Raw genomic sequence first — 20,066 nt, 5'->3', positions numbered from 1 at the left:
TCTCCTCGCTCTCTTCTCGCTCTCTCCTCGCTCTCTTCTCGCTCTCTCCTCGCTCTCTTCTCGCTCTCTCCTCGCTCTCTTCTTGCTCTCTCCTCGCTCTCTTCTTGCTCTCTCCTCGCTCTCTTCTTGCTCTCTCCTCGCTCTCTCCTCGCCCTCTCTCTCTCCTCGCCCTCTCTCTCTCCTCGCCCTCTCTCTCTCCTCGCCCTCTCTCTCTCTTCTCGCCCTCTCTCTCTTCTCGCCCTCTCTCTCTTCTCGCCCTCTCTCTCTCCTCTCGCCCTCTCTCTCTCTCCTCTCGCCCTCTCTCTCTCTCCTCTCGCCCTCTCTCTCTCTCCTCTCGCCCTCTCTCTCTCTTCTCGCCCTCTCGCTCGCTCTCTCTTCTCTCTCTCTTCTCTCTCTTCTTGCCCCCCCCCCCCCCCCCACCTCTTCCGGCTCTTACCAACATCTCTCTTCTCGCTCGCTCTTCTCGCTCGCTCTTCTCGCTCGCTCTTCTCGCTCGCTCTTCTCGCTCGCTCTTCTCGCTCGCTCTTCTCGCTCGCTCTTCTCGCTCGCTCTTCTCGCTCTTCTCGCTCGCTCTTCTCGCTCGCTCTTCTCGCTCGCTCTTCTCGCTCGCTCTTCTCGCTCGCTCTCGCTCTCTTCTCGCTCTCGCTCGCTCTTCTCGCTCGCTCTCGCTCTCCTCGCTCGCTCTCTTCTCGCTCTCGCTCTCTTCTCGCTCTCTTCTCGCTCTCGCTCTCTTCTCGCTCTCTTCTCGCTCTCTTCTCGCTCTCTTCTCGCTCTCTTCTCGCTCTCTTCTCGCTCTCTTCTCGCTCTCGCTCTCTTCTCGCTCTCGCTCTCTTCTCGCTCTCGCTCTCTTCTCGCTCGCTCTCTTCTCGCTCTCGCTCTCTTCTCGCTCTCTTCTCGCTCTCTCCTCGCTCTCTTCTCGCTCTCTCCTCGCTCTCTTCTCGCTCTCTCCTCGCCCTCTCTCTCTCCTCGCTCTCTCCTCGCCCTCTCTCTCTCCTCGCTCTCTCCTCGCTCTCTTCTTGCTCTCTCCTCGCTCTCTTCTCGCTCTCTCCTCGCCCTCTCTCTCTCCTCGCCCTCTCTCTCTTCTCGCCCTCTCTCTCTTCTCGCCCTCTCTCTCTTCTCGCCCTCTCTCTCTCCTCTCGCCCTCTCTCTCTCTTCTCGCCCTCTCGCTCGCTCTCTCTTTTCTCTCTCTCTCTTCTCTCTCTTCTTGCCCCCCCCCCCCCACCTCTTCCGGCTCTTACCAACATCTCTCTTCTCGCTCGCTCGCTCTTCTCGCTCGCTCTTCTCGCTCGCTCTTCTCGCTCGCTCTTCTCGCTCTCTTCTCGCTCGCTCTTCTCGCTCTCTCTTCTCGCTCTCTCTTCTCGCCCTCGCTCGCTCGCTCTCTCTTCTCTCGCTCGCTCGCTCTCTTCTCGCTCTGTCTCTTCTTGCCCCCCCCACCTCTCCCGGCTCTTACCAACATCTACCAATGAGCCCCCTTTTCTTTCCATTTACTGTAACCAGTCCTCTCACCCACTGAGCACAGACGCTGTCCATGGACGTTAAAATTCCAATAATAGATGTCTGTTTCACAAGTTTGGACAGTACAGTAAGGAAAAGTAGAGTATATGTCAGTAAAATACAGTTTATTACAGTAAAACACACTAGAGTATAGTACAGTATAATTTACTGTCCTGAACTCTGCCATGCTCTACTTTACTGTGCTGTACAAACTTGTGAAACAAGTCTATGATTGGTACAGATTTGGTCCGGGGACCAACCTAATTTGGTCTTGTTTGGGTGCAGAGCTCATTTGAAAAAGAGCCAGTGTGTAGAATAATACCCGGACATGCAAAGGAGGTTTTTACGTTTGTATACCTCTTTCAGGAAACATCACCTGAAGAGGATGGCATTCATAATTGTTTTTCTGTATAGATCATAGAACCACGATGCTATTCTGTTACCAGGTGTTAGTTCACTTCACTTACTGTAGCTCAATAACTCAATGTGTCATATCATAGGTGACACCCAATGTTCCCTCTAAGCTGCACGCGCGCTCAGTAGCCCCAAGACTGCCGTGCAGAAATATCAGCCCACAGAGAGAAGCATGTGGCGGAAGAATCAGAATTAGTTAGGTAACATAGATAATTAAGATGTCTTATCTGCATAATATGCTTTTATGATATGCTTGTTATTGGAATATATCCCTTTGGACTCTGGTGTTGGCAATTGCACTTCCTCCCTCAGCTGGGGCTCAGTCACTTGGGGCCCAGAGATGGGAGAGGTCAGGCTTGTTTTTCACATGTCCCTGGTGCTATGCAGAACATCAGAAAGAGAACAGGACAGGATGGAACATTGTCTTCATATGTGAATGTGTCTTTACATATTCTAAAACCATCTGAAGGGATGTTCTGATTAATGAGGAACCAATTACTTGTCTCCACAATGTCTGTGCGCCAGTCACTCCCTACTTTGGCCTTGTGGAAGAGATCAGGTTTGAGACCAGATGTGTGGGGTAGTGTCTGGAACCATTCATTGTATGTCACATCTGATGTTGCACTTATCTTGGGATAGTGTATGACCTAGAGGCTCACTCCCCTCAGTGAGCTTGTCCAGGCATGTGGTCATGAAGGGGTTTTACTTGAGATGGGAGTATCTGGAGCTGACAATGGATTCATGCCATAGAATGAGTTTGTGTTTTTGTGCTGTGAAGTACCAGGAATGAGATCGTAGTCTCGTATTAGGGGCCAAACTGAACGATAAGAACAGCATTTGCTATAAATTCTATCTTGCTGCGGGATATTCCTTTCTCATCTATCAAGTCTCACCTTGTGACCCGTTCCACACATCTGTTTGTTATGTTGACTAATTTAGTAGCTACTAATTTTAGTAGCCTTTGTGTCAGGGCCCTCAACGAACCATCTGAGGGTGGTTCGTCGACCAGCCATCGCTATTGCAGTGCTCGCACTAATAAAGATTCAGTTTAAGTATAACTCTGACTTGTGTGATAAGTTTGCCTCTCCTCATTTGATAATACAGAAATGAACCACCACAAGCACGAGATTGAATTCACCAACCGTCGACTGGTCGATCTCCAAGGAATTCCTAGTCGATCGCCAAACATTTCTGTAAAAAACCCAACGATAAAGCCTTGCTTTCTGGGATAATGGTGTTGATGTGAGCCATGACCAGCCTTTCAAAGCATTTCATGGCTACAGACGTGAGTGTGAGTGCTACGGGTCAGTAGTCATTTAGGCAGGTTACCTTAGTGTTCTTGGGCACAGGAACTATGAAACATGTTGGTATTACAGACTCAGACAGGGAGAGTTTGAAAATGTCAGTGAAGACACTTGCCAGTTGGTCAGCGCATGCTTGGAGTACATGTCCTGGTTATCCATCTGGCCCAGCGGCCTTGTGAATGTTGACCTGTTTAAAGGTCTTACTCATGTCGGCTGCGGATAGCGTGATCACACAGTCATCCTGAACAGGGATTAGCCACTGGTCGCCTGGTCCTCACAAGGCACCCTGATCTTTTGCCTCGAAATCTACGTTTCCTTCTCCAGCGAATCACAGGCATTGTGGCCTGGTCGGGTGTCAACAGTATATCCCTCGCGTCTGACTCATTGAAGGAAAAACTCTTCGTTCAGTTTGAGGTGAGCAATCCCAGTTCTCATGTTTAGAAGCTCTTTTCAGTCACTATGTCTATCCTATAATACCTCTATATTCCATGCCAATAATACAGATTGACGCTCTACTGCCACATGCCCTGCATGCCGCTGTACATGTAATTATCCTACAGATAATGTGTCTAATCTCCCCTCCCGTTCATCTGAGTGCGTCTGTGGCCCGGGGTCACAGACAAAGTAATCACAACCCTGCGTCATGTCTTGTGAGTGGAGCACCAGCTCTCGCTCTCTCACTCTCGTTCTCTCTTTCTTCCCCCCCAGTAGATTACATGAATAACACAACACTTTTCCAGGCAGACTCCATCTAATTAGCTGACTCAGTAGTACACTGATTCAGTATTCAATAGTTTTCAGTACCCTTGAATGAGTAGTGTGTCCAGGCTCGGTCAGGACCCCCAGGTTTAATGAATGTTTGGGAAGGATATAGTGGTTCATTATTCAAATCAAATCAAATCAAATTTATTTATATAGCCCTTCGTACATCAGCTGATATCTCAAAGTGCTGTACAGAAACCCAGCCTAAAACCCCAAACAGCAAGCAATGCAGGTGTAGAAGCACGGTGGCTAGGAAAAACTCCCTAGAAAGGCCAAAACCTAGGAAGAAACCTAGAGAGGAACCAGGCTATGTGGGGTGGCCAGTCCTCTTCTGGCTGTGCCGGGTGGAGATTATAACAAAACATGGTCAAGATGTTCAAATGTTCATAAATGACCAGCATGGTCGAATAATAATAAGGCAGAATAGTTGAAACTGGAGCAGCAGCACAGTCAGGTGGACTGGGGACAGCAAGGAGTCATCATGTCAGGTATTCCTGGGGCATGGTCCTATGGCTCAGGTCCTCCGAGAGAGAGAAAGAAAGAGAGAATTAGAGAACGCACACTTAGATTCACACAGGACACCGAATAGGACAGGAGAAGTACTCCAGATATAACAAACTGACCCTAGCCCCCCGACACATAAACTACTGCAGCATAAATACTGGAGGCTGAGACAGGAGGGGTCAGGAGACACTGTGGCCCCATCCGAGGACACCCCCGGACAGGGCCAAACAGGAAGGATATAACCCCACCCACTTTGCCAAAGCACAACCCCCACAACACTAGAGGAATATCTTCAACCACCAACTTACCATCCTGAGACAAGGCTGAGTATAGCCCACAAAGATTCAACATATTGGCTATGTATGATGCATATACAGTTGTAGTCTGAAGTTTACATCTACCTTAGCCAAATACATTTAAACTTTTTCACAATTCCTGACATTTAAGTAAAAATTCCCTGTCTTAGGTCAGTTAGGATCACCACTTTATTTTAAGAATGTGAAATATCAGAATAATAGTTGACAGAATGATTTATTTCAGCCTTTCTTTCTTTCATCACATTCCTAGTGGGTCAGCAGTTTACTCAATTCGTATTTGGTAGCATTGCCTTCAAATTGTTTAACTTGCGTCAAACGTTTTGAGTAGCCTTCCACAAGCTTCCCACAATAAGTTGGGGGAATTATGGCCCATTCCTCCTGACAGAGCTGGTGTAACTGAGTCAGGTTTGTAGGCCTCCTTGCTCGCATACACTTTTTCAGTTCTGCCCACAAATGTAATATAGGATTGAGGTCAGGGCTTTGTGATGGCCACTCCAATACCTTGACTTTCTTGTCATTAAGCCATTTTGCCACAACTTTGGAAGTATGCTTTGGATCATTGTCCATTTGGAAGACCCATTTGTGACCAAACTTTAACTTTCTGACTGATGTCTTGAGATGTTTCTTCAATATATCCACATAATCCTCCCTCATGATGCTATTTTGTGAAGTGCACCAGTCCGTCCTATGGCCAAACAGTTCTATTTCTGTTTCATCAGACCAGAGCACATTTCTCCAAAAAGTACGATCTTTGTCCCCAGTTGCAAACCGTAGTCTGGCTTTTTTATGGCGGTTTTGGAGCAGTGGCTTCTTCCTTGCTGAGCGGTCTTTCAGGTTATGTCGATATAGGACTCGTTTTACTGCGGATATAGATACATTTGTACCGTTTTCCTCCAGCATCTTCACAAGGTCCTTTGATCTTGTTCTGGGATTGATTTGCACTTTTAGCACCAAAGTATGTTCATCTCTAGGAGACGGAACGCGTTTCCTTCCTGAGCGTTATGACGGCTGCGTGGTCCCATGGTGTTTATGCTTGCATACTATTGTTTGTACAGATGAACGTGGTATCTTCAGGCATTTGGAAATTGCTCCCAAGGATGAACCAAACTTCTGGAGGTTTACAATTTCCCATGATGTCAAGCAAAGAGGCTCTGAGTTTGAAGGTAGGCCTTGAAATACATCCACAGGTACACCTCCAATTGACTCAAATTATGTCAATTAACCTATCAGAAGCTTCTAATGCCATGACATAATTTTTGGGAATTTTCCACGCTGTTTAAATAAACAGCCAACTTAGTGTATGTAAACTTCCGACCCACTGGAATTGTGATACAGTGAAATAATCTGTCTGTAAACAATTGTTGGAAAAATGTATTGTGTCATGCACGAAGTAGATGTCCTATCCGACTTGCCAAAACTATAGTTTGTTAACAAGAAATTTGTAGAGTGGTTGAAAAACAAGTTTTAATGACTCCAACCTAAGTGTTTGTAAACTTCTGACTTCAACTGTACATTTCATTAATACTTTTTGAATTTAACTTTTATATGTATTACCAGTATTGATCTTCCTTGTCCAGGGCTCACTTGAAAACTTGTAAATCTCAATGTGACTTCCCTGAGTTTAATTAAAGGATAAATACAAAATGATATCTCTCTCTGACCCGACCAGGACCAGACTCCAAAGCAGGCCTCATTAAAAGGCCCTGAGGAACCCGAGGTACCGGAGCCGGAGGAGGACAATCCTAGCAAGACCCAGCAGCTGAAGAAGATCTTTAAGGAGTACGGAGCTGTAGGAGTCTCCTTCCACATATGTATGTCCCTCATGTCTCTGGGCATGTTCTACCTCGCTGTGTCCAGGTACTGTATGTTGCAAGACTTCAGCAGTATTTGTCACACATATACAAAAACATTTTGTTGACATGGCCTGATTGACAGTAGGCTGAATACCAGAGGGATTGAGTCCAGATTATCAGCCAACTCGCAGATCTCCCTTTATTGCTGTAATGGCCCTTGGATTCAACGCCCTCCTGGCCCGCCCAGTGCTACAGTTCACTAACACACCGCATAATTGTTGTGGGAGAGACATGGGGACATTCTGAAATGGCACCATGTTCCCTATAGTGCTCTGTTAGTACATTGCAGTGCACCATGTAGGGAATAGGGAGCCATTTTAGACGTAGTTAGAATGCTGCTCTACACTTATCTTCTAATGGGATGAACCATTAGAAACAGGTTTGATACATTGTATTACTTAATAGTTTGTCTTCATGAAGCATTTCAATTATCTGCGTCTTTGAGGTACAAGTTAGCAAGATCCTACAATTGCTTTGAGGACCATGTTGAGATCCTGTTGAATGCTAAAGTTATATGGCTCCCTCTGGTATGTGTGTTCCTCTCCACAGTGGGATCGACATGGCTGATATCCTGTACAAGATAGGATTCAGTGAATCTCTGGTTCAGTCCAAGTTGGCGGCGGGTACCAGTACGTTTGTGCTGGCGTACGCCATCCACAAGCTGTTTGCTCCGCTCCGTATCAGCATCACTGTGATATCAGTGCCTCTTCTTGTACGATACCTCAGAAAGAGTGGCCTCTTCAAGACACCCAACTCACCTACACACTGAGTGGCTGAGACCCCAACCTCCACTAACTTCGATAACTGAGACTTTCCAAATATGACCATTACCATTTCTGGAATCAAGAGGGAATAAGTGTGACAAATTCTTCCAACCATCCCTAGTTTTTCAACTGGAATTTCTGCAGGAGATAAAAACAGATCCAACCGAGGCTGACTTTTAACCCACCTGTAGATCAGTGGCGGTCTGTGCCGTTTAAGATGAGGGAGGATGATTTTAAAAATGTATTTCTTATGAGCATGGCCTTATTTCTAATGCAGCATTTTGGATGACTGTCATTCATATTTCATTCACCCAGTTCAATGTAACAGTGATGGGTTAAGGCTACTACAATAAGGCTACTACAATCCATCATGAGATTACTACAACCTATCTTATGAGAAGTTTACATTGTGAACTTTCATCAAGATCATTTTTAGTAATCAAGGTGAGACTGTAACACATTCAATACTGCCGTGAACTCTCGTGCCTGCATCTAGCTGATCTAGGTTGTAATCATTAGTCAAACAGTTGCAAACGAGAGTTTCTATTCGACAAATTCAGGTATGTTTATCCCCATTCCATTTAAGAAATGTTTTTCAACAGAATCGGTGGAATGAATACACCCCTGATCACACGCAAACACAATTCACTTTCATAGCAGCCAAATAAAAACGGCAAGATCACTTTGCTCATTGTATACTATGAATTCGGAAAGTTTTCACACCCCTTGACTTTTTCCTCATTTTGTTACGTTACAGCCTACTAAAATGGAAAAATTATTTTTTTGCCTCATCAATCTACACACACTATGCCATAATGACAAAGCAAAAGCAGGTTTTTAGATTTTTTTGCAAATGTATTAAAAATAAAAAACTGATCACATTTACATAAGTATTCAGACTCTTTACTCAGTACTTTGTTTAAGCACCTTTGGCAGAGATTACCGTCTCAAGTCTTCTTGGTTATGACCACTATTTTCAGGTCTCCAGAGATGTTCGATCGGGTTTAAGTCCGGTTTCTGGCTGGACCACTCAAGGACATTCAGAGACTTGTCCTGACGCCAGTCCTGCGTTGTCTTGGCTGTGTGCTTAGGGTCACTGTCCTGTTGGAAGGTGGACCTTCGCTCCAGTCTGATGTCTGTCGTGGAAATTCTAATCAATATTGAGGAGAGACAATGGTCAATCACCAATCAGGATATTACTTTATTCAAAATGTATTAATAGGGAAAATATAGAGCAATAACGATGGCTGATCGTCGGGGGTTGGGTTGAGAGCCCTGAGATCAAGAATACAAACACCTTTTTATAACAAAGATATACCCCTTTAGTCTACACTACAAACAACAGATGTGTGGAATGGGTCACAATGTTAGGAATTGTATAAAAAAAAATATCTGCTGTAAAGATGTGCTCGTTGTGTGGAAACCAGTTTCTGGCCCCTAAAACAAGGTTCCTCTCATAATTATCCATACCCGAGCCCTCTCCACCCTGGTACCTCCCGGCACAGAAACAGCAACTCAGTCCGAGACATGACAAGACAATCATAAATTAAATTTCAGAAGCTCCTCTCAGTTCACACAGACACGATAGAGTTCTAAGAACCCTATTCTGTTGCATAAAAAAAAACATTTGATGCAATAACAGTATTATAACATAATCTTGTAATTTCTCCATGATACATCCTGAGCGCTCTGGAGCAGGTTTTCATCAAGGGTCTCTCTGTACTTTGCTCCGTTCATCTTTCGCTCGATCCTGACTAGTCTCCCAGTACCTGCCGCTGAAAAACATCCCCACAGCATGATGCTGCTACCACCATGCTTCACCGTAAGGATGGTGCCAGGTTTCCTTCCGACGTGCATTCCTTCAGACGTGCATAGCATTCATGCCAAAGAGTTCATTCTTGGTTTCATCAGACATGAGAATCTTGTTTCTCATGGTCTGAGAGTCCTTTAAGTGCCTTTTGCCTTTTACTGAAGAGTGGCTTCCGTCTGGCCACTCTACCATAAAAGCCTGATTGGTGGAGTGCTGCAGAGATGGTTGTCCTTCTGGAAGGTTCTCCATCTCCACAGGGGACCTCTGGAACTCTGTCAGAGTGAACATCAGGTTCTTGGTCACCTCTCTGACCAAGGCCCTTCTCCCCCGATTGCTCAGTTTGACCGGGCGGCCAGCTCAATGAAGAGTCTTGGTGATTCCAAACTTCTTCCATTTAATAATGATTGAGGCCCCTGTGTTCTTAGGGACCTTCAATGCTGCAGAATTGTTTGGTACCCTTCCGCAGATCTGTGCCTTGACACAATCCTGTCTCGGAGCTCTACGGACAATTCCTTTTGACCTAATGTCTTGGTTTTTGCTCTGACATGCACTGTCAAATGTGGGACAAAGTCTTGACCAATCAATTGAAACTACCACAGGTGGACTCTAATCAAGATGTATAAACATCTCACCAATGATCAATTGAATCAGGATGCACCTGAGCTCAATTTTGAGTCTCATAGCAAAGCGTTTTAAATACTTATGTAAATGCATTCTAAAAACCTGTTTTTGCTTTGTCATTATGGGGTATTGTGTGAAGATTGATGAAAATAAATGTATAATAATCAATTTTAGAATAACATGCTGACTAGACTAATTGATTTTGTCCACCCACACCAGATGCAATCAGGTCACGCAGGTTGAAATATCTAATTAAACTCTGAACCAATTATATACATTTTGGGACAGGTCGAAAAGCATTTAACATTTTATGGCAATTTAGCTAACTACCTTGCTGTTGCTAGCAAATATGTACTGAGATATAAACATTGGGTTGTTATTTTACCTGAAATGCACAAGGTCCTCTACACCGACAATGAATCCACAGATTAAACTGTAAACCGAATTTGTTTCTAGTCATCTCTAGTCACTCTCCTTCCTTCAGTCTTCTTTTTCTTCTGACTTTATATGGCAGTTGGCAACCAACTTTAAGGTGCATTACCTCAACCAACTGGATTCTGGACATCACCCACGTGGGTATATGCACCTAAAAACCAATGAGGAAATGGGAGAGGCAGGTCTTGCAGTGTTGAGCGTCACAAATAGAACCAAGTTCTACTTTAGCGCCTGGCTACGCAGACGCTCGTAAGCAGTGTGGATGCAATGATTGTATAATATGTATGTGTACATTTATGTTGAGCATGTAAGGCTGTAATGTAACAATGTGTAAAAAGTCAAGGGGTCTGAATACTTTCCGAATGCGGTGTGTATATAATTCCATCTCGAACTACCTATGCGCTCTGTTCCCTGTTCCCTTCGCGTGTGGACTTCAGTGCACAACACATCAGCTGCCAAACCTTCATATCATGACCGCTAACCACTACACACAGCCTACATTGTTGTCATGTCATAGTAAACCTACCTACTAGAACTAACGTGTTATTCAATCCGCTAGCTACAATCACGCAGTGTAGTCAGAAGGCATTTTAGCAGTTACACCGATGGGACCCTGTGGCAATAAATTAATAAAACCAAAATCTTACTTTAACTTGGAAGAGTTCCAGTGTTGGATAGCCATAGCCAGCTAGTTAACGTAGCATCCCTTTCTGTTTAAGTAGGATAAACTGGCTAGCTGCATTCAACTAGCTAAGTGAATGTTTAAAATAATACAACCAAATATAGCTCTTTCTCTCTTGCTTCTTCATTTTTTAAGATATGAATTTGCTCAACTATTGTCTTTCTCTACTCACCACATTTTATGCACTGCAGTAGCTTATGCTTTCAGTACTATATTTATTATATGATCCTTTGATTGGGTGGATATGTCAGTTCATGCTGCAAGAGCTCTGATAGGTTGAAGGACATCTTCCGGAAGTTGTCATAATCACTGTGTAAGTCTATGGAAGGGGGTGAGAACCATGAGCCCCCTAGGTTTTGCATTGAAGTCAATAAAACCAGAGAAGGACAGATGCTAGCTGTCCTCTGGCTACACCATAATGCCACCCTACAGAGTGCTGCTGAGGGTATTGTAGACCATTGCAAAGCTGTATTAATTAATTGTTTGGTGAAATGAATATATTTAGCATAGTTTTATGTAAAAAGGTTAACTTGGTTTCATTTATTTGTATTTTGATGAAATTCTTTGAGGATGCTCCTCCCCTTACTCCGAGGAGCCTCCACTGCTGTAAATATCCATATTTGTTTTCCTTTACAAACTAAAGTACAGTAGTTGGTCCTCACTATATGTTTTAAGATTCTATGCAGTTGTCATTGTGTTTTCAGGCCATTGTGTTTCACCTTAGCTCCTGCTTCCTTTTTTTGTAACAGAAGTAAGTAAATTATTATCTGAATTATTGGAACAAAATATGAAAGAAAGTAATATGAATTCACTGTTACAGGTTTATCATTTATTTTATGAATACAAATTGAGTTGAAATTCATCCACTCATGACCATAAATAAAAAGACAACAAAAGGGCCATCTGTCTTAGATATATTTATTTACAATCATATTGAACCAGTGGCACCAGATGAAGTTTGATTATTACTGACTGAATGATACTAGAATCTATTATAAACCCTACCTTGAAGTTCAGAATGTTCTGAAGGTTCTAATGAATGGTCTAAATATTTTTTAGGAATAGGAGTTGTGGATACAGGTTGGTCGGGTCAGTCAGCATCTCTTTGTGCTGTGAAGGTTCTCTACAGGGAAGGTTTGTAAAAAAAGCTGATCACTCACCTCCACTGACTGGTCTTACTGTTAGCTGAGTAGCCATGTTCTTTTCTGTTCCTAGTGCTAGGTGAATGAATCAGCAGAAATATTTAGGTTATCTTCTCTTAACTCTCCCCCTTGTCATTTAGCCTGGAAATGCATATGCTCTGTTAAACAGAGCAAACCAGTTTGGGTTCCAGACCAGTTGTAATTAGCTAAGCAGTACTGTTGTGTCCAAGTTCTTGTCCTATATGAAGTAAGGATTTACTGGGATATTTGTAGCCTTCCATATAATTATGTGTGAAATATTTTTTTGAATTGTTTGGAGTACTATTTTTTCTATGTGGGTTTTTATTGCAGTACGGTGCATGTTGTCATAAAACATTTTATTCTGACGGTAAGTGGCTCTGGGTAAGAGTCTGCTAAAGGACAAACGTGTAATAAAAACATTGTCAAGAAATACAGCCATGATTATAATATGCATGATATATGGCTGCTCTTAAAGGAAAGCATGTGCCCACAGTCAAATACCACCAAGAGCCACGCAGTGGCGCTCCTGAACTACAAATCATTCTGTTTCCGTCCTTTATGGATGCAATGATGGTACTATCAAGAGCTTTACTGCGTTTCTGCACAGCGAACGGCATTTATTAAAACCTCATTCATTTAACCAAGACTGTTCAAATAGCCTCCAGAACTGCAACCTGTTTAAAAGGACATTTTCTCATAAAAATGCCCTTAAATATCTTATTTTTATAAAATATATACTTAATTAATCTCAATGGCCCCGTACATATTCAGCTTGCACATGTACAACAGTTGTGATTACCACAGATAATGTTGATGACTTTGTCTGCACAAACATTTCCATTTTATTTGCAGGCTTCTTCTGCTCAACCCTAAAACATTTTGGTTATATCCCCTGTTCTACCAGGTCAGGTCTTCAGGAGGTTCTCACACTATTGCTTCCCATTAAGGTTTCATAGGTCAGGGGAAAAGGGAAACCAGCAGCCCTGTCTGACTCTGATTCACACACACACACACACACACTCAAGGCTCATTATCTGGGCGGAGGAGAACTCTTAGTTGCCATCACCTCACCATCCCCTGGATGTCCCCCATGGCTAGGAACAAATTGGTGACAGTTAGGCAGGAAGGCAGCACTTCTAACCACACTGGCAGGCTGTTCTAGCTAGCCTCTTTCCCTCTTGCTCCGTTCTCTCCCTACCCTGTTTCTCATCTCTTTCTCCCTCTTCTCTTTCACCTTTCTGTCTCCCCCCTCTCTCTCTGAGGAGCAGGTCAACTCCCTGGATAATCTATAATAACCACCCCTAGCTGAGTCCCAGATGAGTTCAGTTTTGATGAGGATTTAATGACAAAAACACTGTTGTTGGTACAGTATGAATGCTGCCTGCCACCCACAACATCATCTACCTGTATGAGACCCAGTCTGCATTCCAAATGGCTCCCTATGTAGTGCACTACAGCCCCAGTGTGAATTGTCCTCTGAATAGAAAGTCAACAATTCAACAAGTCTCACTACTTGCAACAGGATCTCTGAGCAGCAGAGCTGGCTCTACATCTCTCCCTTTGTCTCACTCCTGTCTTCTCTCTCTCTCTCTTCCATTCTCATGCTCCTTTTCTCTCTCTCCTTCTCGCTCCCTTTCTCTCCGCCCCCCACATTCTCTCTCTCTCTCCTCTCTCTCTCGCTCTCTCGCTCTCTCTTTCTCTGAGTTAAGTTTAGCGGCTGTAGCGGATGGTGGAGTCAACCTGGCTGCGCTGTCAACTGTCTTCCTTCATCATGATGAGGCTCAGTTGCCATAGAGGCCACAGAATACTGGGGTTGAGACAGTGACGGTTAGAACTCAGAACAGCTACATCTTATTATTTTAAAAACAGGAGCTTCTGCCAGTCTCAAATAGATTTATTTATTTTTCATTCATTGCATTCCCCTCTCACATTTTCCTCTGGGTTTTTTGCAAGTGTGGCAGTTTATAGTAGAAGGAAGGAAGGCTGGCGAGGAGAGGTAGGAGACTGTTCCAGCTTTGACAGTGGTAGAAAAGTATATAAAGTAAGGTCACAACCTGTCACAGTATTTTTGACAGTTGGTGGATTGGTGTTTTTTTGGGCTGTGTCATCAACTGAGGTGAATCTAGTAATTACCTGTAATGGCTGGCCAGGTAACAATTTGGTCGGGGCTCGATTTTGTTTCCGCTCAGTTTCAGTCAATTCAGGAAATGCATTGATATTTGATTCATGAATTGAAAAGCGAGTCCACCTAGGAAAACAATGTTCATTTTTCAACTCAATTCATGAGTTGAGTTTTAATTAATTCATTGAATTGACTGAATTGAAATGGCACTGACTAACCCTGTTAGAATTGATCTTAATCCTGTCCAGCCAGTAGGTGCAGAGCTCTGCTGTGTGCTGTTCGGTTGATGGCGCTGGTGGCTAAAACCTTCTGCTTTAAAACTAACCCTTCTCCAAACACTGTGGAAAGCAAACAGACAGACAATTTCTTTCAATTAGCCCAAGCAGGCCAGCCCAATAAATTTTAGTTTGTACCTTCAGACGCAGGGCCCTGTTGTGCGTCCGGGACCAAATTATGACTAATGGCTGTTGGGGAGCTGCTGAGCTGATCTTCCACTCTCTTTCTTTCTCACCTTCTCTCTCCCTCTTTCTCGTTCTCCTCGCTTCGTCTCTCTCTGTGTCTCTCTCGGTCTGTCAAATTCAGATTGCTTTATTGGCATGAAATACAATTTAATAGATATTGCTAAAGCAGTAGTTGTACAAAATTTCAGTAAATACAGTAAAATCCAATGAGGTTAATAATATTGTGTATATATAATAATGTATACAGTTACAACACTATTGCTGTTGTATTGTGTGATCTACATTCAATTAAATAAGGTTCTAAGAAAAGAGATGGCTAATAAATAAACAACTAAATGTACATGGATGATGGCTACACTATGTATTACTTGTAAGTTACATACAATGTACAATAAATCCTTCATGGAATTAATTGTCATGGGATGTATGTCCCTCAGGCTATGGCAATCGCATATCTGGCATATCTGGCATATCCCCCCCATCTACACACAATAACTGATAATGGCAATGTTTTTAGAAAATACAGAAATATCTCATTTACATAAGTATTCACACCCCTGAGTCAATACTTTGTAGAAGCACCTTTACAGCTGTGAGTCTTCCTGGGTAAGTATAAGAGCTTTCCACACGTGGATTGTGCAACATTTGTCCATTTATTTTTTTCAAAATTCTTCCAGCTCTGTCAAACTGGTTGTTGATCATTGCTAAACAACCATTTTCAGGTCTTGCCGTAGATTTAAGTCAAAACTGTAACTGGCCCACTCAGGAACATTTGCTGTATTCTTGGTAAGCAACTCCAGTGTAGATTTGGCCTTGTGTTTTAGGTTATTATCCTGCTAAAAGGTGAAATCATCTCCCAGTGTCTGGTGGAAAGCATACCCATAACATGATGCAGCCAGCATTATGCTTAGAAATATGGAGAGCGGTAGGGTACTAGGGATTAACTAGCCCTGCCCCCTGTAATTCACATTAAAACCACAAGATGTTACCAAGTTATTTTCCCAGCACTTAACCTGGCTGCCACTGCTCTTGCTCAACGACAAAAAAACCTCTGTCTCATCACAACTTTTGGAGATAATTCAACTAAACAATTTTGTGGTACTGTAAGTGGATGAAAAAAATTGAAATTTTGAATAAGTTGTGGATATATTCCAATGAAGTTAGATATATAATTATTTTTTAAATATACAAGTAAGAAAGCCTTAAAATAAATAATCCACTTGTTTAGAGCGATAAATTTAGATAATTTGAGTAAAGTTGGATGAGTGTGTTGGGGGCAACTCGCCCCCCCAACTGGCCCTTGGGGTCTAGTTATCCCTTTATGGTTATGAATGTGTTTCTACCTGTCATTTAGACAATGACTAGCCTAGTTAGCGCATGTTTATGCTAATTGCGAGCAAGAAACTTCACTAGCAGTAAATGCTAGCCAGCTAGCTAGTTAGCATAAGCTGCTAGGAGTGCTAGTTAGCAACCTTTACTACCAGATCGTCTGAGGTGAAATACATTAAAATGATAATGTAACTTAATTGCAGTTGTAAATGTTTCCACTAGTGACTGATAATTGTAAAGCTAATGTTCCTTAGCTTTTTATATATTTTACACATCATTTTGTGTCATATAGCTAGATACGTTTTTAAGAGAGAGTTTTTCAATTGGCATCTCTTCCCCTGTTTTCAGTTACAGGTGGGGACTGGATTAGGTGTGAGCAGTGCAGGAGGTGGGCTCATGATTTGTGCTCCAATTCGACTGAGAATACCTTTATTTGTGACCTATGTAACCATTAGAATTGTGCAGTAGCAGAGTGTGAGAGTTCCCACATCAAATTTACACTGAATTATTTAAGTTATTGTTATTACATGTTATATTCCTATGTTATTTAAGTTATATTCCAATTAATATAATTTTTTTATTAATTAAAAACAACTTTTGAAAAAATTTTGCACCTGAATGTAATTTTAAAGATTGCTGGGATTTAAAATCTTGTATTATTCAAGTAATACATTATGTGCAATTGCACTACATATTAAAAAGGAAAAGGAACAACAAAGGAAATGAAAGTGCAAGTGAGTTAAAAAGAGACTTTTAAGTATTACCTACTAAAGAATTTCTAAATGAAAAGTATTAAATGTATTTTAACACAGTAATAATTGCCATTTGATATTATGGGGTATTTTGTGTAGCTCAGTGACAAAAAAAAATCTAAATTGAATCCGTTTTAAATTCGGGCTGTAACAACAACATGTTGAAAAAGTCAATTGGTGTAAATACTTTCTGAAGGCACTGTAAATACACAGAAGTTTGGAATTGATTGCAATGTTTTTTTTCTCTCTCTCTCTCTCCCTCCCTCCCTCCCTCCCTCCCTCCCTCCCTCCCTCTATCTATCTATACAGTACCAGTCAAAAGTTTGGACACACCTACTTATTCAAGGGTTTTTCTTTATTTTCACTATTTTCTACATTGTAGAATAATAGTGAAGACATAAAAACTATGAAATAACACATGGAATTATGTAATAATCAAAAAAGTGTTGAACAAGTTGTGTTGTGGCAAGGTAGGGATGGTATACAGGAGATAGCCCTTTCATTGTTCTTGAAATTTTCCAGATTGACTGACCTTCATGTTTTAGAGTAATGATGGACTGTCATTTCTCTTTGTTTATTTGAGCTGTTCTTGCCATAATATTGACTTGGTCCATATTATGGTCTTTTACAAAATAGGGATATCTTCTGTATACCAACCCTACCTTGTCACAACACAACTGATTGTCTCAAACACATAAAGAATGAAAGAAATTAACTTTTAACAAGGCACACCTGTTAATTGAAATGCATTCCAGGTGACTACTCGTGAAGCTGGTTGAGAGAATTCCAAGAGTGTGTAAAGCAAGTCAAAGAAAGGGTGGCTATATATTTAGATTTTTTTGGGGGGGGGTTACTACATGATTCCATGTGTTATTTCATAGTTTATGTTTTCACTATTATTCTACAATGTAGAAAATAGTAAAAATAAAGAAAAACCTTGGAATGAGTAGGCGTGTCCAAATGTTTGACTCGTACTATATATATCTGTCTCTCTGTCTTGGAGCGTAAAGACTTTCTCTGTCTTGGAGGGTAAAGTCCCGAAATGGCGCCCTATTCCCTATATAGTGCACTAAATTTGAGTTAGGCCATGGAATACCGTGCCATCTAGGACGTACACTTGTTTAAGATGGATGGAAGCGTATATTATTCAGCGTCTTCATATTTTAGGGCTGAGCTGCATATCTGATTCACTGCTGTCATTTTTCTTCCCATGGATTTCTTAGTCACACCACTCCACATAGTGATTTCTCTGGTATACTGTAGATATTGACCGGTTTCAGTTTGAATGAGAAGTATATTTCACACGCTAAGGCCCCTCGTCTCCAAAGAACATAATTATAATGTCAATAATAATCATAAAGATGAATAATGCAGAGGTTGTCGCTATGATACAATTTTTGTGTCCCAAATGCCACCCTATTCCTTTTATGGTGCACTAGGGGCCCAAAGGGCTCCGGTCAAAAGTATTGCAATATATAGGTAATAGGGTGCCATTTGGGACGAACACTGGAAAAACCGTAGGCCATGCAGATGGTTGATTGAGGAAGAAACACTGTTTCTCTGCCATGGAAAGATATATATTATTTACAAGTGTGTGAAGCAGGAAGAAATAGATTTTGCAATACAGAACTCAAAGAGAATTATAGATAGCTAGCTGGACCACTATGATTTGCCCCCTACTCTACTTTATTTCTATTGCTGATGTTCCCCACGGTTTTAGGAAGGAGATTTAAAGGCGGGTGAATAGTGTTTAGGGTAATTCTAAACTTTGTAAAGAGACACCACACAATGGTTATGTAAACACTTCTGTGCAGACAAACTCTTCAAAAACATGTTGTATCGCAACCGTTGTGTCAAATGCGTTGTTCATCAGTTGTACAACCTGTGTGTTTTGGGAGAGAGATAGAAAGGAAGACACACTCCCTACAGACTCCCTATAATAACAGCACAACACGACACATAAACTACACGCATCAGAGAGTACCTTTTATTAAAATATTATTTTTATGTCTGCATGCTTCGGGGGCATGGAAATGAGAGCCCTACATTCAACCCATCAATACGGCAGCAGCGTAGCGCAGCGTAACAGCGATGTATTTCTTTTTTAGATCCCCAATCAGATTTGGTTGCTGCTCCCTGCGGGCACTTATACCAGTCAGCCACAAAGGAGTGGTCCCTGCCAGGCTGACAAACACTACAATCCCTCAGAGAGAGAGAGAGAGAGAGGGGGGTATAGAGAGAGAGGAGGGGGGGGGTAGGAGGATAAAGAGAAGTCTGAGAGAGACACTAATATTATTTCTCACGCTAATATTACAGTCCCTTTTTTAAAAACAAAAAAAGAGAGAAAAAACAAGAGAGGAGAGAAGGGTAAGGTGAGACATTTTTTACATTCAGCATCTCCCGTCAAGGGAAATATAGTTGTATTTCTAACAAAGATATCTACATATATTTCAGGATGTTGTGTATCCCTGGAAATAATCAGAATTCATGTAAGTATTACAGTTCCAAAAAAAACATGGTCTATTGGCACAGCTGGGGTAAGTTAAGCCGTGAGACTGGGTAAGTTAAGCATCATTAAACCTCTAATGCAATAAATTAATTTGACTTGGTGAAAAGCGTTTTTTTGGGGCCTGACTTACTACCACTTTTCCCATGTGGTTTCTTCCTTCACAGACTCCATGAAATGATTCCCCTTTCCTAAATATTTGGCGAAATTATACATTTGTGTATGATTTCCTAGAAACAAGGGTGGCTCAACTTAACCCTTAGGTTCAACTTAACCAACTCTCCTCTAATTATTTGTAATGATTTTTTTTAAAGCCATTGTCACACCTGCAGGTAATTCCATTATGGTTCTGAAATTAAAATGAAGGATTCATGAAGGCAGCATACAGAAAGAGACTGCTATTATTTCCTCTAATATTCAGATATTATACCTGCTGATATTGGCACATTTTGTAGAATTTTTGTTTTTTTACAAGGATTTATTCATATCTCCATCCCTGAATTAAAGTGTTCAGCAAGCATGTAGTCAACAAAACGACAACAATCTAAACATAAAGGTATGATCCTCCGTCTCCAGAATTGTCAAGATTCCACATCCCCAACACTAAATCAACACTGCAGGATAACGCCTCACTAAAATGACTTATTTTGTAAATAAACGATATATACCAAAGTATCTGGACACCCGATCAAATTAGTGGATTTGGCTATTTCAGCCACACCCGTTGCTGAAAGGTGTATAAAATCGAGCACACAGCCATGCAATGTACATAT

At 41.9% G+C, this 20,066-nt stretch overlaps 1 protein-coding gene across 2 annotated transcripts in view; it reads left to right on the top strand.

Annotated features, from left to right (window-relative positions):
- LOC139414200 (protein FAM210B, mitochondrial-like) overlaps positions 1-8,187 on the top strand; it is a 28,041-nt gene extending 19,854 nt beyond the window's left edge. Inside the window, exons 1-3 of one of the 2 annotated variants that reach the window (XM_071162090.1) lie at positions 5,856-5,958; positions 6,465-6,652; positions 7,198-8,187. In XM_071162090.1, the coding sequence (XP_071018191.1) occupies positions 5,893-5,958; positions 6,465-6,652; positions 7,198-7,417 (474 nt within the window). In that variant the 5' untranslated portion in view covers positions 5,856-5,892 and the 3' untranslated portion in view covers positions 7,418-8,187. Of the gene's footprint in view, positions 1-5,855; positions 5,959-6,464; positions 6,653-7,197 lie in introns of those variants that run through there. The other variant, XM_071162089.1, reaches the window with a different exon arrangement.
- Positions 8,188-20,066: the final 11,879 nt, after the last annotated feature.

Source organism: Oncorhynchus clarkii, chromosome 7, assembly GCF_045791955.1.
Source record: "Oncorhynchus clarkii lewisi isolate Uvic-CL-2024 chromosome 7, UVic_Ocla_1.0, whole genome shotgun sequence".
NCBI classification, from domain to species: domain Eukaryota; kingdom Metazoa; phylum Chordata; class Actinopteri; order Salmoniformes; family Salmonidae; genus Oncorhynchus; species Oncorhynchus clarkii.
This window is presented reverse-complemented; position numbering and strand designations above follow the sequence as displayed.